This window comes from Muscardinus avellanarius (assembly GCF_963383645.1).
Source record: "Muscardinus avellanarius genome assembly, chromosome: 12".
Classification (NCBI taxonomy): Eukaryota; Metazoa; Chordata; class Mammalia; order Rodentia; family Gliridae; genus Muscardinus; species Muscardinus avellanarius.
This window is the reverse complement of record NC_137798.1, coordinates 4,738,588-4,766,274: the sequence shown is the minus strand read 5'-3', so window position 1 is coordinate 4,766,274 and position 27,687 is coordinate 4,738,588. Positions and strand designations below refer to the sequence as shown.

At 56.1% G+C, this 27,687-nt stretch overlaps 1 protein-coding gene across 4 annotated transcripts; it reads right to left on the bottom strand.

Annotated features, from left to right (window-relative positions):
* Positions 1 to 922: 922 nt before the first annotated feature.
* BAHD1 (bromo adjacent homology domain containing 1) lies at positions 923 to 25,683 on the bottom strand (the record flags this gene model as incomplete). 4 transcript variants are annotated; one of them, XM_080706722.1, is made up of 7 exons in its annotated part: positions 923 to 1,112; positions 1,552 to 1,652; positions 2,334 to 2,410; positions 2,836 to 2,995; positions 4,227 to 4,609; positions 6,418 to 7,848; positions 25,595 to 25,683. In XM_080706722.1, 6 exons carry the CDS (start codon positions 7,832 to 7,834, stop codon positions 923 to 925), a joined length of 2,328 nt encoding a protein of 775 aa, XP_080562848.1. The 4 variants fall into 4 exon arrangements, with proteins under 4 accessions (XP_080562848.1, XP_080562847.1, XP_080562846.1 ...); XM_080706721.1 differs by having other exon boundaries at positions 25,511 to 25,669; XM_080706720.1 differs by lacking the exon at positions 25,595 to 25,683 and having other exon boundaries at positions 1,552 to 1,643; positions 6,418 to 7,834.
* Positions 25,684 to 27,687: the final 2,004 nt, after the last annotated feature.

Sequence of the window (27,687 nt, the reverse complement as noted above, 5' to 3'; positions counted from 1 at the left end):
TGGCAGGGCGGGGAGCCACAGCACTCCTTTGGTTTGATTTCAGGTGGGTGTGGCTTGAAGAGTCATGTGTGAAGTTCTGCAGGAGGTTTCCCAGAACCTCCAAGTGTAAGGCAAGAGGAAAAATCTTCAACAAATAAGGTAGCAGTTTTTCTTGCCCCTCTGCCCCCTACGCTCTCCCAGTGCCCATCTGCCCTCCCAGACACGACAAACCCTACGTTGACCAGTCTACTTTCTGGGAAGCCAGACCCAGTGGGTGGCCCTTAATGGGAGGCAGACAGGAGGCCGCGTCCCACTAGTGGGTCACACCCAGGACTACGAGGGCCAGGTCAACTTGTCCCAGCACCAGTGGCTACTTCAGGGGCAAAGAAGGAAAGCCAGGGAAAGGCCCAGAGTCCAGGAAGAGGAAGTCAATGCTCTGGAAGCCAGATTCTGGCTCTTTAAGCCTCAAAGAAACAAGCTCAGAGCTGTGCTAGAACCCAGGAGGGCCTGGTCCCAGGCTGAAGGGGAAGCAGCGGGTCACAGTGGGTGAGGTAAAGCTGGCTCCTGCTCCCCCGGGAGGGCTCCGCAGAGGCCTCTCAGGCCTGGTTCCTGAAGGAGGACCTTACCCCCTCCTAGCCCCTGCCTCTATTTGGCCCATGCCCCTCAGGCTTGACCTGGTCTGGGAAAGAATGCTTCTTTCCCCACCCAGGGGACCACAGACAGGTACCCTGGGCCAAGCTGAGTGCTCTGATGCTCTTCTATACCCTGGCCTCCCCCTTCCCTCCCATGGGACCCAGAACCCAGAGCGGTCCCTCCCCTCCCCCCAAAGAACCACAGGCCAGCAAGCTCAGGCTCCGTGGCCCCTTAGCCAAGTGCTGTGCTTCAAGCAGTGTCCCGCCCTGGGCTCACTTGCCCGCGGGCAGCCCCAGCGTGGGCAAGGCGGCTACTGGGGGTTCTTGAGGATGCGGCCATGGCGGAAGTCATAGACATGGCGGCAAAGGAACACCAGCTCAGGGTCCGTGTCCTCGGGCACCGTGCGGTGTGGAGGGGTGGAGTAGTCTGCAGACGGGGGCACCAGTGCAGTCTTCCGGCTGGGGAGGCCCTCACCTCGGCGCTTGGCCATGGCACAGAATCTGCGGTGGGAGACCATTCCCGTATTTATACAGCCACCTTCACAGGACGGCGCATTCCCTCCCCGCCCTCTGCCCGGGAAGTGACGCCGCCGCCACTGCCGTGCCGTGCCGGGGAGCCTGCTCGCTCTGCCAGGTAACCTTCATCTCCTTACTGCTGGGAGCTACACCTGCCAGGGCCTCCCGCCAATCCCCTGCCGATTCTAGGTTTTCTCCAAAAGCAGTACTGTCGCCCCTCAACTCTGCTCCAACCACTCTACCTCAGTGGAACAACCATTTTTCTTCTCAAAAAAATCAGATGGTGGAGACACATTGTAAGGAATTTTTAGGAGATTAGAACCAGAACAGAATGCATTTTCCTTGGGGATCCCATGCAGCTCCCCAAACATCCCTGGGGCGTCTAGGGCAAGAGGCCAGCCAGAGGGTGCAGGGCACCGCCCACCTGCAGTACTCGGCGAAGGTCAGCACGTAGCACTTCTCCTCGATGCAAGCTACACTGTTCTGGTCCTGATGTCGCGATGCAAAAACTTCATTCTGCAAAGGCTCAAGGGAAGACAGGAAGAGGTTGTTTCCCAGGGTTGGAGAGCACCTAGCTCCAGGGCACAGCAGGCATACCCCTCTCCTGGGACTGCTGACCCGAGCTGACTCCAGCAAGCCAGGGAGCGCCCTGGAATTCAGCCTAGGTGCACCTCACCTACCGCCCCCCACCATTCCTCTGGGATTCCTCCTTGGTTCCCTCCTACTCAGGAGTAGCAGGTATTGGCTCCAGCCCTCCTCTGACCTCTCAACCCCTGACTACCCACCCCCTGCCCAGAGGAGGAAAGAACTGGTTAGATGAAAACTCCCTGCAAGGGGAAAGGAAATAAAAGGTGAGCCTGGACACCGCAGCTGTCTCAGCACCCAGGCTGGTGGGGAGCCAGGGGCTATGAGGAGCCGCGCCTCCCCTCCCTCCCATGCTGCGGGCAGTGCCAGGGACAGGGATGCGGCTCTACTCCCTTTTTCTGACATCTGCACGCTCCTATTTTGGCACCCCCTGCCCTTGAGCAAAACCCTTCTGCCCCCTGAACACGAAGGTTACTGTTCCCTATGAAACCCATGCCCTTCCCCGGGCTCTCTGGCGTCCACCTTGGCAAGCCCAGGGATTTGGGTGTGCACAGCTCCCCACCCCGCACCATGCATTGGTGCCGCAACCTCCGCCACCCTCCCTGCCGTCAGTCAGCTCACCTCGTGCATGCTGGGGCTGCGGCCGCCCTGTAAGTGCTCCGGTCTGTAATACCACAGGAGGCTCATCATCAGCTCTCCTGGGGGGGACAACAGAAGGCGTCATGGCTGGAGCTGGCAAGCCCGGTTACGTAGACAGGCAGGCGGGCTGGCTGACTGCCCTGGAGGCATGCCCAACCTTAATGCCTGACCCAGTCCTACAGGCTCCAGCCACCAGTGTCCCCTGCCCCAAAGCCAAGCACTCGGCCGGAACGCTGTTGGGCATGGAGGGCAATGGGGAAAAGGCACTGACAGGTGAGGCGGGGGGACAGGTGCCCAGGCTTTGGTGGCTGGCAAGGTTAATGTGCTCACCCAACCCAAGCCACAAGGTCACTGCAACCTCGGCAGCACGCAGACCCGGCAGACTCGGCAGCACGCAGTGGAAGGCACGCTGTGCCCGCCCAAACTCCAGGAAGGGACTGTGGGGGAGGCTGCCTCTTAAGCCCCCGGCCTGAGAAAGGGGTACCTGACTCAGGGTTCTCCCAGAGGGCAGAGATCTTGGCCACGTAGGGTGTAGACGTCTTTCTCGGGCCCGACTTGAGGAGGACAGTGTCCCGGACTCGGATCGTCTCTCCATGCCGTTCTACCGCCTGGTAGCTCTTCCGGATGGCTGGTTCAGGCTCATCCTAGGCGACAAACCAATGACACAAACAGGCTTTCAGGGCCACACTCAAGAGTGAGGGAGGGAGGTAATGGCACCCTCTCTACAGCTTCCTCAGGACCGCCAAGCCACTAAGCATGTCGACACACTATGTTTTCAGGGAGAGGATGGGGCGGAGAGTTCCCGTGCCTGGAGGGCATGGGCATGGGGCGGGGACGTGGTCTGACGCTGGCTCTGTCTGCGAGCTTCCAGCGCTGGCTCAGTGCTCTTGCGTCCCGATGTTACAGTCTGGATTTGAACCCTTGAACCACCATTTCCAGTGCCATGTTCTTGAGCAGATTATTACTCCATCACTAAGCCCGTTTCCTCATTTTGAAAATACATCATTAGTCTCATCTAATGACTACAGAACCACACAGGAGAGTGGTAAGAGCTAAAACGCTTAGCTCGGTTCTAGCATCAAATTAATTAATTAATTTATTTATTTTTGGTGGTGCTGGGGGTGGAACCCAGGGGCCTTCTACCTCCGGGCTACACTCCCAGACCTATTTTATATTTTTATTTGGAAACAGGGTCTCCTAGGCCAGCGCGCAGCTGGCTTCGAACCTGCGCGATCCTCCTGTCTCCGTCTCCCAAGCGCGGGGATTACAAGCGTGCGCCACCATGCCCGGCTTAGCATCAAATTTATTTTTTATTTATTTATTTTTGTGGTACTGGGGTTCCTGGAAGCCCTTCTTCCTCCGGGCTATACTCCCAGACCTATTTTATATTTTTGAAACAGGGTCTCTTACGCCAGCGCCGCTGGCTTCGAACCTGCGCGATCCTCCTGTCTCCGCCTCCCAAGCGCGGGGATTACAAGCGTGCGCCACCACGCCCGGCCTTAGCATCAAATTTAAAAAGGGCTCAGTACATTTTAGTTGATTGTCTTTTCATTTCTCCAGATGTTCTTGTACCACTAATTTTCTCTACCAACCCCAACTTTCTCTGTATATACTTATGCAAGAAAATCTCCAGGTCGTCTCCATTTTACAGTCCAGGATGGAAAGGACTGAGAGCAGGGATAAGAGGCGAAGGTAGCAAAACAGAGTGCCGGTCAGGCCGACGCTGCTGACTGCCTTCCCAGCCTCCCCAGGGCATGGACGCGGGTGCAGTGGGGGCTGGGGAGCAGGCGTGTCCCTCGTCACCTCTGAGTAACCAGACCCATGTCACTGTGGCAGATGCATGTCCCCTCCCAATCAGCTAAGGCCGATACTCACCAAGACGTAGACGGCCTTCTCGCAGGCGGCCCCCACGGGCACCCAGCCGTTAGTGCGGCGGCGGCGGCGGCGGCGCGGTCGTGGGCGCTGGGCGCGTGGCTGCTTGGGGTGGCTGGGCCTGCGGGCAGCCTTGCTCCTCGCAGTGTGCCTGCAACCAGAGCCTGTGCGCAGGCCTGACTTGGAGCCACTGGGAGGCTTGGCGCTCTGCGGGCACGCCCGGGCCACCGCCTGGGGCTCTGAGGTGGGCGTCTGAGGGTGAGGAACAGGCTCTGCTGCGGGCGGCACGCTGGGCACAGGGCAGCCCAGGAGGGGGTGGGCAGGTGAGGCTGGGTGGCCAGCTTCCGGGAGAGGAAATTCCAGCTGGCCCAGGGACCTGCAGCCTTCTGCAAAGGGAGAGAGTGGGTCAGGACAGGAAAGGACAAGCCATGTCCCTCTTACCCATCTGTTTCCAGAGCCTATTCCCAAAGGTGGTGTGGGTGGGACAGGGCCCCTTACAAGGAGGGGACTGTCAGACTGACTTCCCTAAGGACTTTCTTCATACTAGACTGGCCTGCAGACACTCATCTCCCTCTGGCTGAGACACGGCACGCACAGCTTCATTAGTTCTGACTTAAGCTTCTCGGGCGTCCACAGTAGAAGCAGCAGTTCCGGAGTCAGAGCATGGGCTACGAGCCCCACACCTGCCACTCAGCGGCCACGTGACCTCAGGCAGGCGACTGCCCCGCTGGACGTTAGTGAAAGGGACATCATCCAGCACCTCCGCTGCCGTCTTCTGGACGTATCAACTCACTGCACTCACGACAACCCTACAAGGACTGTGGGACTGCGCCCACTTCAGTTAAGGGAACTGAGAGAGCAGTCACCGGCTATCCCATGGTCACATGCAGAGAAAACAGGGAAAACGTGTCACTCCTGCAGCCTGTCTCTACAACCCGTGCCCAATTATGTGCCATACAGCCTCCCGCATGGGAAACACTCATCGGTGCCAGACACGTGGCGCTTACTTGTGGCCTTGATGTCAGGGTGAGGGTGAGGGTCTAGACTTGGGAGCAGCACAAAAGAGAAGGAAAGCCCAAGAAGCACGTGCTTTCATTCTTAGTGCTCTAATTCATGCCAGAACCTGATATAACCAGTCTGGCCAGAGCCAAGTGGTCTATAAAGTTGTTTTATAGACCCCTACAAAGGGGCGGGAGGGCTCTACGAAGGGCCAACCCTCATTCCCCAGCAGCAGGGCAGACCTGCTGGCCTGGGTGGCTCATCACCTGGTTTCCACCCAGGAGCTGGGAACGCAGCCTGGAGAGGCAGGTTGGGGTACTTCTACCAGTCTAGGGGTGTCTCATCATCTGGGGCACAGCCTTTGGGGTGTCTGGGTCTTATTAGGAAGGCAGACACCAAAACTGTGGGCCCTGATAATAACCAATCATGCCAGAAATTCTGCTTGTCTGTATTTTTTCTTTTTCTTTTTTTTTTTTGGTGGGTCTGGGGATGGAACCTAGAGGCATTTGACCTCCAAGCTACACCCTCTGCCCAATTTTTTATTCTTTATTTTGAAACAGGGTCTCACAGAGTTGACGAGGGCCTAAGTAGCTGAGGCTGTCCACGAACCGCGGTCCTCCAGTCTCAGCCTCCCAAATGCTGGGATGACAAGCGTGTGCCACCACGCCCAGCTCTGCTTCTGTTCTCGAGACAAGCCCACGCTCTCCACCTTCAAGGTCTGGATGGCCTGGGCAGAACTGCCCTAGTAGGCTGGCACCACCTCCTGAGCCTGGAACCCACCAACCTTCAGTGAATGCTGGACTCAGCCTTCTAGCTTTTGGCAGGGTGGGGTGGTAGTGGCAGAGGGTGCGAGGCCGAGGGCCATGGGAATGACTTGTGATACCTAACAAAAGCCTAAAGATGGCAATTCCAAAGAACAGGGAAGAGAAGCCTCTTGCGTCCTCCACCGGTGCAACGCTAACTGCTAGACCAAGACATCTGCACAGACAGCCTGGACACAAGAGCCAAACGCGGGCCGTCTGTCTTTGGGATGCTCCAGGCCTGGGCACCGACCGAGTGCGTCCTCCTTGCTCAAAGCTTCCTACCTTTCAGGTACTAGCTAGACCTGGAGGAGCCTTGTGCGGGGAACGTCAGCCCAGCCTCCTGGAATGCCGCGTCCAAGACTCCTCAGCAAGACCCACCTCCCAGTGCTTACCTGCTGCAAAAGGCATTTTGTAGGGGCAGCCGCCACAGGCGGTGCCAATGTGGGTGAGAGGCAGGGGCAACACTCCACAGATGCTGTAGCCATTCACGCCAGTGTCCTCGCTGGGGCAGTAGCGGGATGAGCTCCAGGGAGGGTGCTGGAACGGGGTGCCTGAGGGCACTGAGCTAGGAGCCAGGAGGAGCCCCTCGTTAGGGGCAGCCACTGCAGACAGCTTGCCTTCGGGCAGCACAGGGCAGGGGGAGTAGCGCCCACACTGCAGCCCGTCCTGGCCGCAGTACAGGTAGAAGCTGCCCAGCGCGGTGAGCTCTGGCCCTCCACACAGGCCACTGTAGTCGGCGGGGTTGCCAGGCATCGGCAGGGGGGACAGCTGAGGTGCAGGGAAAGACGGCTGGTGCAGTTCCTGCTTGGGGGCAGGTGACTCCTCGCCCGGGCGCCCAGGCTCTGGCTTCAGGGCTGCCTGCCCACCCATCAGCAGAGGCAGGTGGGTGCGCAGCCCCGAGGGGCTCTCCAGAGCTTTGCTCAGGGGCTGGCCGGGTGGCTGGCTGGCTGGCCCATGAAGAGTGACAGATGGCCATGGCTCTTCAGGGTGCCCTTGCCAGCCAGGTGGGCCTGCAGACGCCCCCGAGGCGGGCCCCTGCCGGGCTTTAGGACAGTTCTTGCCATTGACCTTGGCCCACTTTGGCCGTAAGACCTTGGGGGCTAGGGGCTCAGAGGAACGCCCATCTGCTTCTGCGTGGGCGCGAGGGGGCCGAAGGGGCAGCTCTCGCTCCTGGCTCAGCTTCAGGAAAGCGGCTGCATTCAGGCTAGCCAGTCTCTTGGGAGCTGAGTCTCCGTCTCGGCGGGCACTTTCATCTGCTGCTGGCTCTGGGGACAAGTCCCGACTTCCCTCTCCAAGGTCTCCCAGCCGAGGCCGCTTCTTGGAGGACCAGCCCGCAGTGGCCCGGTCCCGGCTGCGGTGGGGGTCTCCCCCTCGGCTGCGGCGGGAGCCTGCCAGGCTGCTGGTGTCCTCGCGCTCCAGCAGCAGGTTGTTGAGGGCTTCCGCGTTGAGGGAGGCCAGGCGCCGCTTGCGAGGCTGTGCCAGGCCGGTGTCCTCGCTGGACGGGGCCGGGCTGGGGGGCTTGGGCAGGTCAGGGGGCAGCTCATCAGCCTCATCTGCGCTCCGTGGGCCAGCCACGCTTTCTAGGCGAGTCAGCAGCACTTTGCAGGCCTTGGGCTTCTCAGGAACCAGCGGGCGCTTACGCAGAGGGTAGTTCTTGCGGCGCCCTGTGAGGGGCCCGGGGCTCTCCGGCACGCCTGGCTCCACGCCCTCAGCCCCTTGCTCCATATTGTCTTCCATCTGCAGGGGCTCCCGGCGGCCAGCGGGGCCTGATCTCAGCATGGGAAGGGACTTCCTCCTGGTATGTGTCATGGAGTCCCTCCAACCTGTAGATACAAGGCAGGCGATGAGAGAGGCCGCCGACCTGTTCCCGCCTGCTTTCTTCTCCACTGCTGCCCACCGGGCCTCACCTGCAGTGAGCGGCTCACACCCACTCTCTCCAGCCTGGACTGTCCTAGGACCCTCCCCTGCACAGAGCAAATGCCAGTGGAACCAAGCTGCCGGCGGTGTGCCAAGACCAGTCCCTCCACTCTCCTTTCAGCCCCTCTGAACTGAGGCCCCAGAGCCAGAGGCAAGGTGCTCTAGCTCTTCTCCCACAAGGCGCAGCCAGGATAGGAGGAGGTGCTCAGGACAGGGCCGGGATGGGTGGGATGGTGCGAGCCCACCTTCCCTTCAGTAGTATTACCAAAGCATTACCAACCCCGCCTAGACTCAAGGCTTCCAAGACAGACCTCAGAGGGACAGTGAGGAGCTGACACGGGAAACTGCCCGCGGGGCTGTGGAGGAGACCAAGTCCAGCCTCTGAGGACTATAGCGGCGCACAGCTCAGGAGGAGCTGTAGGACCTTGTTGGAAAAGCTTAAGGAGGGTGACGCCAGGCTGAGGAGCAGGCCTCTCAGCTGATTCAGGGAAGGGCAGCCTGAGCCGGCCAGTGCCCAGGAAGGTGACGGCGAGGCCAGGGCCAGCACATTCCCTGGGGAGGAGGGCTTACACGGGAAGCAAAGCAGGGCTGCTTTCAGCCTTTCCCTGGCCCCGCACCAGACAGGCCTGGGAGGTGGGGTCTCAGCCCAGCGCTCTGAGAAGATGCCCATTCCAAGTATCTTTCCCAAGGTTGCTTGGCACCCCCCCATACACACACCTGGAGCAGACTGACCCCTGGCTCTGAGTGACAAAGGTCAGAGCTGGCTGTGCAGTGTGCCCGGTGCAGCCAGGACACGGCAATGCAGAATTGCAGGGGGCTGGGATTTGGCGGCCAGAGACCACTGTACTTCCACCTACTCTCCAAGGCAGAGCACAGGGGCTGCCAAGGGAGGTGCCAGACAGCGCTGCCCTTCACCAGGCATGCTTTGACCCCTCCCCACCCAGCAGGCCCAGGCTTTACAGCGCAGTCACCCCCACTGCTATTGTTACTCACACTCATTCTAACGGGGCTGGAAGCAATCCCTGCTGGGCCAGGATTTAACCCTGAAAGCCCCAAGCCTGCGGACTCCCAGGGATGGCCGACTCCTTCCCAGCAACTTCAGTGGCCTTGGGCTAATAATGGCTGGAAGCACCACCTCTTCAGAGACTTGTATTAATTGAGAAAGGTTACTTAAAAGCGGGCTGAGGGCAGCATGGCCGCTCACCCCTGAAGAAAGCCTTGGAAAACTGGAAAGGGGAGGCATTCTGCCAGATTTTGCTCTGGCCACGTGCAGGAACTGCCCACAGTTCCAGCACCAGGCAAGTCAGAGTCACAGAAGGCAAATCCATTCATTCTTGAAGCAGAGAGGCTTGGAAAAATCCCAGGCATCTGTAGGCTCCCTAAGACTCTTTTCTGCTTTAAATCAGGTGACCACCATCCTGGATTGTTCAGCTAACTTATTATCAATGCCTCCTTTTACTCTCAAAAGCAGCCCATTACTACCCACAAGCCCTTCTCTTATTTTTATTTTTTAGTATTAGGGACTGAACTCAGGAGCATCTACCTCTGAGCTGTATCCCCAACCTCTTATTTTTAAATAGGGTTTTGCTAAGTTGCTGTGGGCCTAAATTGCTAAGGCTTGACCTTGAACCTGTGATTCTTCAGTCTCAGCCTCCCAAGAACTGGAATAACAGGCCTGCGCCACCACATCCAGCCCACAGGCTTAACCAGGGCAGGCACCCAGTGCTGGAGATAGAAGAGTGACCGCAAGCAACAGCTGAAGCATCCCGCCTCTCCACCACAGGGCCTGGAGACGGAGGGTGAGGGGACAGGCGCGAGCTGAACCCAGGTACCAGCGGGGCTGAGTGACAAAGGTCAGAGCTGGCCTCGGAACCAAGGCGATCAAGGCTGCCTGGGCTCGTGGCCTCTGAGGAAACTAACATCATGTGCGTGGCAAGGAGGGGCGGGTGGGAAGGAGAGTGAACACGGGCTGTGCCTGTGGAAGGACTCTGAGCAGGGAGAGATGGCCTGTCCTGGCAGCTTGCTGGGGGCCAGCCACATGAGTGGCTAGTCCTACAGTCCTGGGATGTTTGTCCTCACTCTCAGCACACAAAGGGTCCCAAGCAAGGAGACACTGGAAAGGAAGCAGCGCCTTAATTACATGCTGTCCACTTTTAGGAGCCTGCTCTCAGAACGTGAGAACGTGTTCCCTAGAGAGAACCTGGCTCTTCGGCCTCCCATTCAGTATTCCTGTCCCTCAAGATACCCACTGCCCCCAGAGGGAAGATATATGAAGGTCTAAATCACAGGGTGGAAGTCCTATCTCCAAATCAGGCACAGGAGCTTCCTGCTGGCCTCCCCTGAGTGACTAACCTCCCGGCACCCACTGAAAACACCCAGGGCCGTCAAAGCATATTGCAAAACAGCCCCCAGCTTTCACGAGGCGCCTTAGGGCAGTGCGCCACTGTCCCGAGGAGCGGCTGGGGTCTCCGCTGCCTGCTCTGCTGGGCCTCACATGAGGACAGGAGAGCCGGCGAGTCATGCTTTGAAGTGCCTACGAGTCTCAGCTACAGCTTTTCCCTGGGGTGGGCCCCTCCAATCTGTGAGGGTGGCCCACTGGGGCTTCATAAAGGAAGAAGACCCCAGGAGAGCAGCCGGCTCAGTTCCCATTTTAAGCCTATCAATTTTTCCTCCTCCTTTTTTTTTTTTTTTTTTTTTTTGGGTGGTGGTGCTAGGGATTGAACCCAGGGATATTTTATCTCTGAGCTACATCCCCAGCCCTTTTCTGTTTTGTTTTGAAACAGGGTCTCGTTGGGCTTCTGAGATTCTCATTAAGTTGCTGAGGCTGGCTTGGAACCTGTGATCCTCCTGTTTCAACCTCCTAAGCACTGGGATTATAGGCTTGCGCCACCACACCTGGCTCCTATCAATTCCATTCCCACCAGCTCAACCAGAAACTTTCTACCACTGCCAAGGGACGAGGTGCACTGGGCTCCCACGCACTGCTCCCTCCTCTCTGGGAAGCCCTGTGCTCCCAGGCCCAGGTAATCTAGGCCCCTGAGGGAGAGGGCTCCTAGGAGGGACTCCCCAGAGTGTGCAACCTCTCACCTAGCTGGTGTCAAGCAAGCGCTCACTGGAGAAAACCAGTCTGGCTGTCCCCAGCTACGAAGAGCTACTGAGTGGCTGGCCAGTGGGCCTCCCAGCCCAAAGGCCCACAGAGCCCCAGGTGGAATCCTAGATCCCAAGTGCACTCCAGAGCCAGCACACAGGCCAGCCCAGGGGTCTCACAATCCAAGCGGAGGGGTCTGGACCTCAGTCCTGAAGGCATTCTCAGGGGCCTACCCCTTGTTCTCACCGCGGCAGCACTGCGCCCACCAGCACAGGGCACCACACAAGGTCTGCACACCCGCTGAAGGCACAGGAGGGCAGAGGCTGGGGAGGCCGAGCTGCGTGAAGTGCTGGGGGGACGGCAGGTCACAGCACTGACACCCCTCCAGGGATTGGCCTTCAGCCGCGGCCATCCTCAGGTCTCAGGACTGGACTCTGCCCACTGCCCTTCTTTTTTATCCACTGCACTTTAAATTTTGCTTTGAAAGAATGGGAGTGTTCAGGTTCAGGGGGTCTTGAGTAAGAGCAGACCAGATAGGCAGCCAGGAAGGGCAGTACCCAGGCACTCCCACAAGCACAGCTGCGGCCACACTCTGGGCAGAGGGCAGGGCGGCCTCCACCGCGCTCTCTCTTGGAATAACCTCTTGCGCTCCTGAAAGGAGCAACGCTGTCAGAAGTGCTGCTTCTTGACTCCTCTATCGGAGCAGTAAAGCAGCAAGAGCACAAAGGTAGGCTCTTTCTTGCATTTAAATTTAGTTGATATTACTTCAAGGAAAAACAGAGCTAAAGCCGCTGAACTTTTAGTGATAAAGGTGCTAGTATCTTTTGAATGTCTTAAGAGCAAAAAGGAGGAAGAAGCCCTGAGACAGGCAGACCTGGAGCCGGCTCTGGGGTGGAGGTCTGGTTGAGCGGTCGAGCACCTGCCTGGCATGTTCTATCCCCAATACAGCAAAAATATAGAAATAAGTCCCAGCTGTGCTTTTCACCAGCAACTTTCTTAACTTCTTTGAACTTCAGGTCCCTCATTTCAAATGGATATACCAGCTGGGCATGGTGGCACATGCTTGTAATTCCAGTATATGGGAGGCTGAGACAGGAGGATCACAGGGTTGCAGCCAGCCTCAGCTACTTAGTGAGGCCCTGTTTCAAAATAAAGAATAAATAAATTGGGCTAGAAGTATAGATCGGAGGTAGAATGCCCCTGGGTTCAACCCCAGCACAGCAAAAAGAAAAAAATAAAATAAAAAGGATATACCAGCTGGGCATGGTGGCGTATCACTATAATCCCAGTACTTGGGAAGCTAAGACAGGAAGATCGGAGGTTCATGGCCAGCCTCAGCAACTTAGTGAGACCCTCGGTAACTTATCGAGATCTTGGTTAAAAAAAAAAAAAGCCAGTTGTGGTGGTACATGTTTATAATCCTAGTATTTGGGAGGCGGAGACAGGAGGGTCACAGGTTCACAGGCAGCCTCAACAATACAAGGCCATCCGCAACTTAGTGAGACTGTTTCGAAATAAAAAACAAGCTGGGCGTGGTGGTGCACACTTGTAATCCCAGTACTTGGGAGGCTGAGATAGGAGGAGGATCATGCAAGCTTGAAGCCAGCCTCAGCTACTTAGCAAGGCTCTCAGCAACTTAATGAGACCCCGTTTCCAAATAAAATATAAAAAATAGGTCTAGGAGTAGAGCCCAGAGGTAGAAAGCCCCTGGGTTCCATCCCCAGTACCACAAAAATAAAATATAATATAAAATAGAATTGGGGGTATGGTTCAGAGGTAGGATGCCCTTGGGTTCAATCCCTAGTACCACATACACACATAAATAAATAAATAAATAAATAGTAAATAAGATGGGCTGGGGGTGTAGCTAGAAGGTAGAATGCCCCTGGGTTCAATCTCCAGTAACAAATAAAATAGGTATACCAAAAGTGGCGGCGGCAAGCACGTCATTGTGCAGAAGCCTCGCAGAGGCAGGCGTCAGCACCCTTTCCTTCCTCTAGGCCCCAGAGAGGGCGGGCAGTGCCTGTCAATTCCACACAGCAGGGGCCTAGGGCAGCTTGGGCTGGGAAGCACCTCAACTCTGCTGTTACTGTTCCAACTGAGAACACACAAATGTCTACCCAGAGGAACGATGGCAGCACTGCTCCTTTTCCCTTGCGGAGCCCGTGTGGGGTGAACTGTGTGCATGTGTGGGGGCTCCACTGACCACAAGCCCAGAACTATGCTTCCAAAGGCGAGTTCCTCAGAGGCCAAGGCAGGGCCAGACCCAGAAGGCCACGTTCAGCCTGCCCAGCATCTAAGGCCTCAGTGCAAGCCCTCACTGAGAGCAGTAGTCTCAGCTCTGGCAGTACAGAGCTTCCAAACCTGAGCGCTGCCCCCGAGAACAGCAGTAGCCCTGGCCACTCTGTACCAGTCTGTGGTGCCCATTCAACCTCTCCTGCTGTAGGCACTCACTCGCTTCCCCCTCCAGCCAGGCTGGATCCTAGAAACACCCGGGCAGGAAACGTATGTTGGCCAGACCTATCTGGACAGGCTTCTGCCCCGCCTCCACGCAGGACTGAGCCCAGGGCTTATGCGTCCTAGGCAAACGAACTACCACTGTGCTACATTCCCCCTGCATAGGCTTGTTTGAGTGCCCTCCAGTCTAGTGGTCATTTGAAGAGCTAGGCTCCCCACACCCATACTAATACTGTCTTTGGGCTATCAGACCACTAGATCCTCATGAATCACCCTGGGGAGTCTGGGATCCCAGGGAGGCAGGAGCAGTCATACAAGAAAGGTTCAGACCCATCTCATGCAGGCAGGAACTGGTGCATAAACCAGTCCAACCCCGCAGCCAGGTCCTACCTTCGGCTATGCCTGACCACTGTGACCACCTAGCAGAACCCAGATACAGAGGCTCAGGGCTGCACTCAAGGCTGGCTTCAAAGCCAAAGCCAGACATTCCATTTCCTACAGCCATAGGCAAGAGGTCCCGGCGAGGAGCGGGAGTTCAACTCAGCGACAGCCGCCTGCACTGTATGTGAAAATGCCAAGTTCAGGAAATCAGTAACAGCAGAGTTAGTGGAATCTTTTCATCTGGTTAGAAACTGCCAATGCCCTCCTCCTGAGTCAGGGTCTTTTCAACAGGTAGGGGCTAAGAGTGGAAGAGACAAGGGAGCATAGCATAAATTACCAAACATAACCCTAAATCTACAAGTTTCTACATATAACACAATCCCCGAGCAAGGGCTGTGGGTAGAATATGGTGCTTACGGTATTCCATTTTAAGAAGCTCCGAAAAACTGGACGGTATCACATGCAATACAAACTAGTCGAGAGATGGGGGCGCGCGTGCACGCGCGCACACACACACACACACACTTACTGGAATTGAACCCAGGGGTGTTCTACCTCCAAGTTACAACCCCAGTCCTTTTTTTAAAATTTTTTTAAAAAGGGCCTAAGTTCCCACGAGGTGTTCTCAAACCTACGATTCTCCCATCTTAGCCTCCCAAGTACTGGCATTGTAGATGTGCACCACCACACCTCGTTAGAGGCTCTCTTTAAAGGTCCACGTCCCCTACCTTAGGTGACCTGCCTTCCCCTAGCTCTTTCTGGTTCACAGGAGGCAGACCTGTGCCTGCAGGTGTCAGCCCAGCTAAGTCAGAGCACCCACTACTTAGGCACCTCTTGAGACCTGTGCCCATGCAGCCGACATTTGCTGGCCCCTGCCAGAGTCCCACACAACGAAGGTGAGACCCACAAGGGCTGGAAGCCACTTGCTTGTCCACACAGCAAGACTGTTGTGAGGATTAAATGAAATAAGCATGCACACCAAGTGCCTAGCAGACTTCCTGGTACACCATGGGTGCTCAATCCAAGCCCATTCTTTTCCCCTCTCCTCCGCATGTACCAGACTAAAGGCTGAAAAAAAACACAGAAGACTGAGAAATTGGCTGGTAGAGAGAGTGTGACAAGGCTGTGATGGGGGTGCAGAGCTTGACTGGAAGCGCTGCAGAGGGAGCTCCTGTGCTGGGACTTCTTCAACACTCCACTGGGGGCCTACTTCATACTAGGTGCAGCGCGGGGACAAAAGCCCAGCGGGAAGGCAGCATTCACAGACCCTGGGAAGCGAGCAGGGCCAAAAGACAAAGGCTCGAGTCTTACAGCAGAGAGATTTTACTTTCCCCAATTTCACCCCCTTGGGCTCCACGGAGGATTATTCCAGGCTGGGCCAGAAGCAAACCAAAGCCTGAGATAGGATCTGTTTGCTCTGAGCAGTTAAAATATGAGAAAATAGAGCAAGAAGGGAGATAGGACACCCTAAAAATCAGCAAGGTACCCTTAGCAAGCCAGGGGCAAATCTCATGCCACAACTATACCATCCTTCAAAACACATGCCAGCAAGCCGGGTGTGGGGGCGCTCGCTTGCCACCCCAGCATCCGGGAGGCTGAGACAGGAGGATCACGGTTCGCGGCCAGCCTCAGCTACTTAGTGAGGCCTCTGCAACTCAGTGAGACCCTGTTTCAAAATAAATAATAAAAAGTAGGGCTGGGAGTATAGCTTGGAGGTAGAATGCCCCTGGGTTCAATCCTTAGTCACACACACACACACACACACACACACACACACACACACAGCCAACAGCTCACCTGTCCTGTGCACTTGCCCAGGAGCGGTGAACAATGTGTGTCAATTCAAGCGCTGGACAGTGCTGAGGATGCAGCTCAGAGACAGGGCACTTGCCTAGCAAGTGCGAGGCCCTGGGTTCAATCTGCAGCCCCACAACAAAACCATGCCCGCTAGGACACTCCAGGAGCCAACAGCTCCTGTTCCTAAGACGACCTGCCAAGACCGGAGGTGCCCTCTCAGTCCTGAAGAGAAGAACGTCCACCTGGGGCCCCACACCTCTGACATGGTGTACTTACCTGCTGGGTGAGCCCATCCGGAGGAACCACACCCAAGACCAGACCTCTCCAACACGTCAGTAGCAGGCAGACCCCGGAGAGGGGCGCCCACCCAATCGCCTCCCAATTAACGAACCAGGTGCCACCCCACAGGATACAAACTCTCTGGGACAGGCGGGCTGCCTTCCTCCTCGCCAAGTCCTACTACGGGGTGTAGTAAGAACTCGCTGAATGAACACCTGTCTGCCCACCAGCCCTACCCCACACAGGCTGAGAATCCCTGATCCAAAATGCCTGGAACTATGGCCGGGCGTGGCGGCGCACGCTTGTAATCCCCGTGCTTGGGAGGCGGAGACAGGAGGATCGCGCAGCTTAAGAGACCCTGTTTCCAAAAATAAAAAAAGTATAAAATAGGTCTTGGAGTGTAGCCTGAGGTACAAGGGCTTCCAGGAACCCCGGTACCACCAAAAAAAAAAAAAAAAAAAAAAAAAAATGCTTGGAACTAGATGTGTATGGATTTTGAAATATGTGCACAAACTTTACCAGCTTTGCATTCTCAATGTGAAAACCTGAAAACTTCTTTTGTGTGTGTGTGATACTGGGAACCGGGTCCAGGGGGAGTCTACGGTTAAGCTACACCCCTAGTCCTTTAAAAAAAAAAAACATATTTTAAGTTTGGAAACACAGTCTCGTTAGGTTTCTGAGAGTCTCACTATGTTGCTGAGGCTGTCCTCAAACCTGTGATCCTTCTGGCTCAGCCTCCAAAGGCAAACCCAAATTTTTTGAGCACCATGTGAGGATTTCAAAATATTTGGATTAGCTGGGCATGGTGGGGCACGCTTGTAATCCCAGCATTTGGGAGGCTGAGACCTGGAGGATCATGGTTCGCAGACAGCCTCAGCTACTTAGTGAGGCCCTCAGCAACTCAGTGAGACCCGGTTTCAAAATAAAGAATAAAAAATTGGGCAGGGGGTGTAGCTCGGAGGTTAAATGCTTCTGGGTTCCATCCCCAGACCCGCAAAAAAAAAAAAAAAAAAAAAAAAAAAATTTGGATTAGGGATGCTTAACTCTGCGAACCATTTTTATTTCATTTATTTATTTATTTCTAGGGACTGAACTCAGTGGTGCTCTGCAACTGAGCTACAGCCTTCGCCCTTTTTATTGTTTTCCAGACAGGGCCTTCCTTATTGCCCAGGCTGGCCTCATACTTATGATCCTCCTGTCTCAGCCTCTTGAGTCATTCAGATTACAAGCCTGCACCACTACACCAGGCTAGCTTGTGTAACTATTTTTTTTTTTTTATGGGTCTGGGGATAGAGTCCAGGGGCATTTGACTTCTGAGTTATATCTCCTGCCCTATTTTTTATTCTTTATTTTGAAACAGGGTCTCACTAAGTTGAGGAGGGCCACACTAAGTAGCTGAGGCTGTCCGTGAACTGCGATCCTCCTGTCTCAGCCTCCCGAATGCTGGGATTACAAGAGTGCGCCACCATGCCTGGCAACTATTTTCTTTTTTTGGTGGGTCTGGGGATGGAACCCAGGGGCATTCTACTCTCGAGCTCCACCCCCAGCCCTATTTTGAAACAGGGGTCTCACTAAGTAGCTGAGTCTGGGCGCGAACCCGGATCCTCCTATCTCAGCCTCCCAAATGCTGGGATTACAAGTGTTCGCCACCATGCCCAGCCTTTTTTTTTTTTTTTTTTTTAAATTAAACTCTGGAGCATTTTACCTCTGAGCCACCCCCCCCCCCCGCCCAGTACTAGGGATTAATCCCAGGGTCATTCTACCTCCGAGCTACTCACTAAGCCCTATTTTTTATTCTTTATTTGGAAATAGGGTCTCACTAAATTGCAAAGAGCCTAAGTAGCTGAGGCTGGTCCGTGAACCTGCGATCCTCCTGTCTTAGCCTCCCAAGTGCACTAATTACAAGCGTGCACCAGCACACCTAGCTCCCAGCTCTTTTTTCCCCCTCTCTTTTAGTTTTGAAACAGCGTCTCACTAAGTTGCAGAAGGCCTCACTAACTGGAGCTGGACGGGCACCTGCATTCCTCCTTTCTCAGCCTCCCAAGTACTGGTATAATATTTCTAACCTAGACTAATGGCTCCATTTGGAGCCCAGGCCAAGAGCCCTCGACCCCCAAACCCTACACCATCACCAGGGGCCACTGCGCCTCCTCCACTTAATCCACGAAGGTTACCTGGTCCAATAGAGTTATTTGGGAGATCGCTCTTATTTACACAGCACACCCTTCTCTCACTACCACTCTCTCTGCTCTGACCCAACCCACCTAACTACCTCCAGAAAACACTCCGCTTGTTAACCCCAAAGCATTAAATGAGTGCAGTGTTAGGTACACTCGTGTCAAAGCAAAGAATGCCACAGGTGGAGAAGTGAAATTGGCTGCAAAGAACCAGAGTTAGTCCTGTTAGTCTCCCAGTCCCCTACGTGAGCAGGGCAGGGAACTGGTTCACTACAGTGGTCTCTACTGAAAGAGAACGGGTGATATGTGTCAAGTACGCGCTCTGGCTGGGTGTGGCGCGGCACGCCTGTAATCCCAGCATTCAGGAGGCTGAGACAGGAGGATTGTGGTTCACGGACAGCCTCAAGCTACTTAGTGAGGCCCTCTGCAACTCAGTGAGACCTTGTTTCAAAAATAAAGAATGGCTGGGGTGTAACTTGGAGGTATAATGCCCATGGGTTCCATCCCCAGTACCACCAAAAAAAAAATAAATAAATAAAAGGAGTTAAAAGAACTTGACACACTGCTGCTGTGAAGGGGGCAAAGGCAGGGCATCCAGGTGGGTATCTGCCCAAAGCCCACACTTACACACTGCCACATTCTGCCTCTATCTAGGGCTCACAGGACAGCTGCTGGCTGGCAGAACAACACTTGAGATAACTCGAACATTCAACTTATTTTTTTTCTCTCGTTTTTTAATTATCTCTATTCCATTGTATTATTATTAGTGTTTCCTGAATTTTTTTTCCACCACAACGAAATTGAAGATGTACTCCATTTAAATGTCAGCTATGGACTGGCTAGGCAACATAATTTTAAGAATTATTTCTACAGAAGAGTTTGCTCCACGTTCCCAATAAAATCTCACATGCACTTCTGAAACAAACCCATCTTGCTGCTGAGGCTGGCCTTCAACCTGTGATCCTCCCGCCTCAGCCTTCCAAGTGCTGGTTAATGCGCGCCACCACATTCAGCCGCAACAAACGTATTTTGTGACCTAAAAAGTGGTAAGGGCTCCAAAGACATGCTGTTCTGGTTTTATAATCAATCCAGCAAAAGAGCCTATAAACTTCCTCAAAGCATCATTGCATGTCTCTCGCCCCAAGTCAAGTCCCTTCCTCCAGTCAGACTGCGATGAAGATTAAACGCTGGTTGTCCCACTCCAGCCAACTGCTCTAACGTGCAGACACAGCGACTGCCCTTAGCTGCCTCTCTTTGGGGCAAACAAGTCATCGCTGATAGTCATTCCTCCATTTTTGAAATATTTTCTACATTCTGTCCAAACTATGCGAGTCGCTGCAGGCACAAAGCAGGGGACGCTCTGCCCTACCAGGGAGGGCCCGGCGGACCCTGGCCACAGTGAAAATGTGACGCCATTCTTCCTTGGGCACACATGTCAGGGTCTCTTAGCTTTAAGTAGCATCCTAATGACAACTGCCCTGTGATTCGTATAAAGATTCACCAACAATTCACCTGTAAACCACCTGGCCACGTGGGGATGTGCTTAACAAACCAAGTTACCCCCAAACATTTTAGTCAGGTAGCTAGAGTTGGCAAAGGACCTAAGTGTGGGCTAACCTCTCCTCTGTGGCAAGAAACTGAAAAAGCTGTGTGGATGGAGATGGGAGTCTATGAGAGCCTCGGGAGTCACACAAAAGGCAGAGACGCAGATCCCAACCCCTTATCCAAGACAACGGGGTTAACACGCCTTTCCTTCCAACCCACAGGGAAAGGAACTGATGCAAGAAGATTTAGACCCATGTCTCTACCTCACATTGATACTGTTAACTAAGAAAAATCACTTTTTTTAGTGACTTTTACAGACATGGTGGCGCACGCTTGTAATCCCCGTGCTTGATAGGAGGATCGTGCAGGTTCCAAGCCAGCCGCGCGCGCTGGCTTAGAGGAGACCCTGTTTCCAAATAAAAATATAATAGGTCTGGGAGTGTAGCCCGGAAGTAGAAGGGCTTCCAGGAACCCCAGTACCACCAAAATAAATAAATAAATAAATAATAACCCCCAGTTTCACCCCCAAAAATTAGTAAATAAAGAAGTCACTTTTTAAAATTCAAGTAACTTGGTCATGGCACCTTGGAAGTATTACCCAGGCTGAGAGAAACTCATTTTTTCTCCTGTTGGGTCAGGCCTGCAGAGGATCTCATGGACAACACTATCTTTGTGTGGGAGACACTGTGTCCGGTGAATAAAAATCTTTGCAGGTGAGTGGGTGTGGTGGCTCACACTTGTAACCCCAGTACATGGGAGGCTGAGGCAGGAGGATCCGAGGTTCGTGGTCAGCCTCAGCTACTTAGTTAGGCCCTCTACAACTTAGTGAGACCTTGTTTAAAAATAAATGAAAATAAAGGGGGGGGGGCTGGGAATGTAGCTGGTAGGTAAAATGCCCCCAAGTTCAATCCCTAGTACTGAAGGAAAAAAAAACCAACAACCTTGAAGGTATTTCCCACTGGGGAAAATAACATCTCATGACACACCAGTAAGTCCCCGATGTGGCTCTACCCGGGGGCCGGTTCCCAGGGCCCTTCGGCCTCTGATCCCCACCCATGCTGGACCCAGGGCAGGTTATGCTAGGGAAGGTGAAGGCCTCGGCAGGCTCTGCAGCCCACTGCGGCTCCTCTCCCCAGCTCCTTTAGGCATTTTACTGCTCATTAGTGGAGTACCAGGAGGTGGGCTGAGGACCATAAAGGAGCTGAAATTCAAACCAGTCCATTTTACTCCAGTGAGGTGCCTCTCATAAAACCAGGCAGGATTTCATGACCCGGGACCTCCCGGGCCCTGTCCCGAGGAGGCCTAAGGATCTGAGGGACCAGGAGCTGCAGAATCTCAGGACCCCAAGTGTCTGCAGCGTTCGCTGCTCATCTTCATGGGCTCTCTGGACTGCACATGTGTCCTTCCACTTTTTCGGTGTTAAAAGGCACTTTGGCCCTGAGCTGGTCCACCGAGTCAAGGCCAGGAGACTTGCAGAGCAGAAGTACGGGGGCTGCCCTCAAAAATGAAGCACATTCTCCTTGTCCCTCCAAAGTCCCCAGGCACGAAGGCAAGTTCATAAAGGAAGCAAGCCTTGCCAGACTATGCTAGCGAGTTCCCATAAATACTTGGGTCGGGGTAGTGCTGCTTATGTAAAACGCTTCCCCATTGAGAGATGCTGCTTTATTTACATTCTTCACAGCCCATTCATAAAAAGGAGTCCCTTTAATGTCTGGGCTGTTCATATAATGCTCCATAAACTCGGCAGCTTGGGCTGGCAGTCTTGGTTCAGCATAGGCTACTTCTTCTCAACTCCAGAAACTTTTTTCCTTAAGATTTTTTTTCTTCTCCTTAATGACTCACCTTGAGACAGGTCGCTGAGGCCAGATGTTGGCAGACCAAGGCCAAGAAGAATAAGAACAGATAAAATGAAAACTTTTTTTTTTTTTTTGCAGTACCAAGGGCATTCTACCTCCGAGCTACCCCCACAGCCTTATTTTTAATTCTTTATTTTGAAACAGGGTCTAAGATGCAGACAGCTTCATTAAGTAGCTGAGGCTGGCCACGAACCTGCAATCTTCCTGTCTCAAAGTCCCAAGTACTGGGATTACAAACGTTTGCCACCACACCTGGCAAAATGAAAACATTTAAGTCTTCTTAAATTCTAGATTCTGGGATAGAGAGATGGGAAGGAATGAAAATAATTCACAAATCCTCACACAACTCCAAATTGAAGTATGTGTCCTAGGAGTCTGAATTCCTTCTAGGTCTACTGATATTTCCTTATGGATGACAAATGTCCCTAAGTTATCTCTCTGAATGTCGGAGAAAGCATGGGGGGCATTTTTCCTAACCCAAAAGGAAGAGAGAAAGGAGGACTCTCTGTGGTTTTTAATTTGTATTGCAAATCAATCAATAAAGAGGAATTTTCTTTCCTTCTAGACAGACGTGTTCTAGGAGCTGCTGGCTCCAAAGGGGCATGATTTGCTCACAGTGAAGAAACCCAGGAAGCCCCACAAAGAGAGGAAGGGCCCCGTTCCAGGACACATGAAGAAAACTGCATGAGTAGCCGAGGAGAGCACCCAGGAGAGGCATTCTGAGGTATCTTTTCTCCTGCTACTTAGAAGGAGGAGAGAAGTAGTAGGGATTTTTTTTAATTGACGGGGAGCGGTCTGTATTGCCATGGCAACTGTGAGGGGTGGCCTTCCTGCTTGGAAGGGAAATGCTGGTCCATTAATCATCAAACTGGGGCACAAAGGGGTGGTATGGGGAAAGGGAATGGATGCAGAATATGTTTTTTCACCAGTCCTCTTCCCCATTTTCCCCATGGTCCAGGGTTGAGAGTGAACAAAAATGAAGTTCTCAGAGAGCTGGAACTGTCGCGTTCCTTTCCATTATGGGGCTGATCATGCTTCCACTGCCAGTAATGCCCCCAAAAGCACGTCCTATGAAAACAGCCCCTAAAGTCCCATCCACGGGCCAGACCTGGGATTATATGTCCTTTTTGTTCTCAAAACTGTGTTTTCTCCCTCATTTACACCCCGATTGAGAAGAGATAAAACATATGGATTCATTTAGCATGGACAACAAGGAGAATTGCATAAGAACAGCAAAGCCGGGTAGAGAACAGTCTGGAGGGGGTAGGAGAAAAACAGGATTTCAGCCCCTTTCGAATTCACGTCTATATGGTGCCATGTGAGCAATCCACAAAACTAACTTCACCAGAAGAAACACCAGAAACAGAAGCTAAATTTCCCAGACTAGAGCCCTCGAAACATGCCACATCTATATGCTGTTGACAGAAAAGGTCAGAAACCCCCAGGACGCCATACTGAGCATTTCTGGAGAAGCAAGAGAAAAGGTCTCCCTTCTGTTCCCACCCAACTCGGCAGCCAAGTGCATTTATGCATTCCACAAAAACCATGTACACGGCGTTCTGAGAAATACTAGAATATTCATACACACGCATAGAAAGGTTGAACACTCATGCTGTCCCTGTCCTCGAGAAACTTCAAACCCTCAAGACTACTCAAAAAGATACCATCCTCGGAAATTCTCCAAGCTCAGAGGGAGATGACGGCTTTGGGCTGGAGCAGCCTGGGCAATAGTGAGACAAGAGACAGGTGGGAGGACAGGAGGGGGCGCGCACAGGAGGAGAGGAGCAGGGAGCCCAAGGTGCAGGCCCGATGAGGGAGAGTTTAAGGGGCAGTCTAGGGACTGCAGCGAGGGGGAGCTGGAGCAAGCTGTGGGTAGTGAAGTGACACGGGAAAGCGGTACTTGCGGAAGAATGATCTGGTAGCTGTGTACAGACTGGACCAAGAGGGCCGAAGGAAACAAGAGGGGAGAGGAGGCCCTCAAAACAGGCCTGACGGGGGATGAGGAAAGACCTCCTCACTGCGCAGCTCCCCAGAGCTGGCCTCATAAACACTGACCTGGCTGGCATGAAGTCTCCGGCCAGGTAGGAGCCCCATCGAAGGGAGGAATGTCACTTTGGCAACTTCCCTTTACATCCCAGCAGCCGACCAGGCCACCCTTTCTCACTACCACGAAAAGGCATCCCATACCATGTCGCCCCACACAAGGCACGTAGGACCTGAATTCGTCGAGCTTCTCTGAATTTCAGACATGCAATTAAATTCTCTCAGGACAAACTTTGGTCTCCTGCATAAAGTCAACTCTTTCTACATGCCTTCATCCCACCCAGGCTGGGGTCCAGACCCTCCTGGGAGAGGGGGAGAGGTGCCATGAACTAACTCCATGCCCCATCATTGCTCTGCCACAGCTGACAGGCAGCTCTCCCAGGGTGGCTTACAGCCAACCACAGCTAAAGCAGCTCCTAAGCGGCCCACGGAGGGGGACTCTGAACACGGGTTCTCAGCAAAAGTCCACATTCTAACAGCCTTGACTATCATCCCTATCTCTGTGACCCCAACTCCTTTACGCGTAGGGTCACAGGGATGGTCACAAGAGGGCTGAGTCTTTTTCCCCCAAACAAATGGGTGAACAGCATCCAGCCCAGAGCTGATCAATGGTGGGGTTAGAAACACTTGGAGCCAAGTGTTCCTGTGTCCTCCAGCTGGCCAAGGACAGTGGTGTCCCTCTAAGGCATGTGGTTCCTCCGAGGCCCTTTTCTGAGGAAGACAGGGAGGTTGGGGAGAGCGGACAGAGATATCTCAGGGGGCACCTCAAAGGAGAAGGACTGCAAGCCTTATTTTATTTCATCATTAAATTTCTATAAACTCAGTTTTTCATTTCCCTCCCTGGGTGCCTTCTTAGCTAAGAAAAAGTGCCGAAGGCAACCGTGGAAGGTTCCAAATCCTAGTCCCAATCCAACTGGTCTTCTGCACCCTTAAAACTACATTAGGTGACTGGGAGACACCCCAGGTGGAGTCCAGCCTCTGCCCAGAGGCGCACTCTGCCTGCTGCGAACCCCCCATGGCTGGCAGGCTCTGGGGCGGCTCCGGGACTGTCATCCGGGTGAGTCCACCAGCCGGGTGCCCCCTCCACCCCGAGCCCACCGGCCAGGGCGCCCGGCGCGCACCTCCCCACCCCTGCCCCTCCGCCTCGGCCGAGTCGACCCCACTCTTCCCCGGGCCTCGAGGCGATCGGCGGCTGGAGCGGAGAGCCAGTGCCGCGGCTCCTCCCGGCGGGCGCCCCGGCCCCCGCAGTCCCCCGGGCAGAGTCCACCCGCGTCGCCCGCCCCTCGGGTGGGCGCCCTCGACCCGCTGCCCTCCCCGACGCCGCTACCTGCGCCCGCTCGGGCGCCGCCTTTGTCCGGCCGCGAAGCGCCGAGCGGGCCCGACCTGACCCGGCCCCCGGCCCGGGGGCAGAGGCGGCGCGGCGGGCGGCGCAGGCCGGGCCGGCCCGAGCACCGGGTCCCGCTGTCACTTGGAGGCGGTCTGACAACTTCGGTGCCCCCCGCCCCACCTCGGGCTCGGCCGCCGCCCCGCACGGCCCCCGCCGGGCCTCCCGCGGCCCACACTCGCTTTCCGAACCTGTCCCCTTCCGTCTTCGGCGCCTCCCTTCCTTCCAGCGGGATCGGATCGGGGCTACACCGCACGCCGCCGCGGCGCGGCCCCCGCCCCGCCCCCCCAGCAGCCCCCGGCCGACTCCCGCGCGGGAGGGCGCCCCCACCCCGCCGGGCAGCCCCGCGGCGCCGCCCCCGGCCGCGGCCCCGAGCCGGGGACCGCGATGGGGGAGGGGGCGGCGGGGGCCTCGCCGCCCGCGCGCTGGCGGCGAGCCGGCCCCGCCGCGCCGGGGACGCCCGGCGTCCTCCCGCCCGCCGCCGCCCGGCCCAGCGGCCCCCGGCGGCCGCCACCCACCCCGCCCCCGGCCCGCAGGCGGGCGGCCCCCGGGGGCTGTCACCTCGAGGTGCGGCGCGCTCCCCGATGGCGGGACCGCGGCGCGGCCCGGCGGAGGGCGGCGGCGAGGGCGGGCGGGCCGCCGCACCTGCTCCGCGTCGTCCGTCCGTCCCCGGCCCGGCCCGGCGGGGGCGGCGGCGCGCTCGGCGGGGCGCGCTGACGGGCGGCCGGCGCTCCCCTCCCCGCTCGTCCGCCTCCCGCGCCGCTCGCTCGCTCCCGCCCGCGCGCCCCTTCCCCCTCCCCGACCCCGGCCCCTCGCTCACCGGGACGGCGGCGCGGACGGCGCGGCTCCGGGCGCCCGCAGGCCCCGGCCCGGCTAGAATCCGGAGGCTGGAACCCCCCGGGGGCGCTCGCTTCCCGGGCTCCACGCTGCTGCGTCAGCGCCTCCTCCTGGGGGCCGCGGCCGGGCGGGCGGAGCGGGGCCGCGGCCGGGCGGGGCCGTCGGGGGGGCGGGCGGCCGGCGGAGGCCGGACGGGCGGGGCAGGCAGCCGGACGGGCGGGCGGCGGGGGCCGGGCTCCGGGATCCGCTACGCCGCTCGCGGTTCCCCCACAAACTCCCCGAGAGCAGAGCCTCCGCCGCCCTCCTTCCTGCTTCCTCGTCCCTAGCCAATCAGCGGCGCGCCCCTCAGCCAGCTCCGCCAATCAGCCGCCCCGCCCTGCGCTGGCCCCGCCAGCCAATCCGGCCCTCGGCTCCCCCTCCCGGCCGCCGACCAATCAGAACCGTGGGTCGGTCGTCCCAACGCAGGGGGCAGCACGAGGCGGCCGGGGGAGGCGGTGCGGGGAGTGGTGGGGCCTGGGGGGAGGGGTACGGTGCCAAGGGTGGTGGCGGGGGGGTGGTTTTCTTTGCCAGCTTCTTGGGTTTTCTGTTCGTCTCCAGAGCCCGAGCCCGTATCCCATGGTGACCCGACCCTGGCGCCCCCAGCCCCCAGCTGCAGCCCCCCTCCCGAAATCTTATCTCGCCCCCGCCCTGACCGTCACCCCGCTACATCCCTCTTCCTTCCCATCCTTCCCTCCAGCCTTGCTGGAGAAAACGGCGGGCCGAGAGACACCCCACCCTCCCTGGAGGCTGCTGCCTCCAGGGCAGAGCCTCGGGAAGACCGGCCGAAAAATCAAGCGAGAACAAACCCCCTTTCCTGCAGAAAGGGCCCCAGACTCCGGCGAAAGGGCCCCGACTGCCGAGAAGCCCCTCCCGCCCTTGCCTCATCTTTCCGACTTCCCTGCCTGCCACGTCTCCTTTCCTTTCGAGCAAGGTCGGTCCTGGCTCGGTAACCCCTCACCCGCATCTCTTTCCTCTTTCTGCCCTTCACCTACTGCCCCCCGCCCCAGCTCCCAATTCACCCTCTTTAGAAACCGAGTGTGGAACCCTCATCCGTTTCCAGCTGACAGCAGAGCCTGGTCTGTGAGTCCTTGACACCCACACACCCTCTTCCACCACCGCGGGGAACGGCAGAGCTCTCCGGGGGAGGGGAAGGGGGCGGGCAGCCTGACAGGCGTGGCTGGACTCCCTCCTTCGCGTGCCCAAGCCGAGATGGGACCAAGTGGAGTCACTTACCTGGCTTCCCCTATCGCCGACTGCTGCGGCTCTGTCTCTCACACCCAAGGGACGCGCCTTTCCCAGCCCAAGCACGCTGGAGAGGTCAGCAGGGTGGGTGGGCACAGCAGCCCGAGGTCAGACGGATGGGTGGGAGGTCCCTGTGAGGTGCACCTAGGGGCCGAGTCCTGAGCACCTCTTGGCGCCAGAGCACACACAGGACTTCAACAGTCGCTGGGAGTGCACACAGTAGGTTCTTGAGAAACGCTGAGTCCACCCCTGAACAAAGCCTCATTTCCATTTCAGGCGGGGGAAGGGAGCTGTGGGAGGTAAAAGGAACGGCAGCAGAAAGGGTAGTGTCAAGTCACCAGAGCCCTGGGAGCAGCCCTGGGAGGGGCCGGGCCCTGGAACGCCCTGGGCAGAAGAGAGAAGAGCCCAGAGTGCTGAGTCTGCCTGGGCAAGCAGGAAAAACCCAGGCTTAGAGTGTGGCAGAGGGGCTCCTCCTGCCGCAGACGTGCCCAGCCTTTCCCAGACCTGGGGACTCAAGCTCTCACCCAGGCAGCCTTGAAGACCATCAGGGCTGCCACCACTATGGCTGGGAAACCCCCACCTCAAGAAAAAACAGTTTCCGATATGCCTGCAGACAGTCC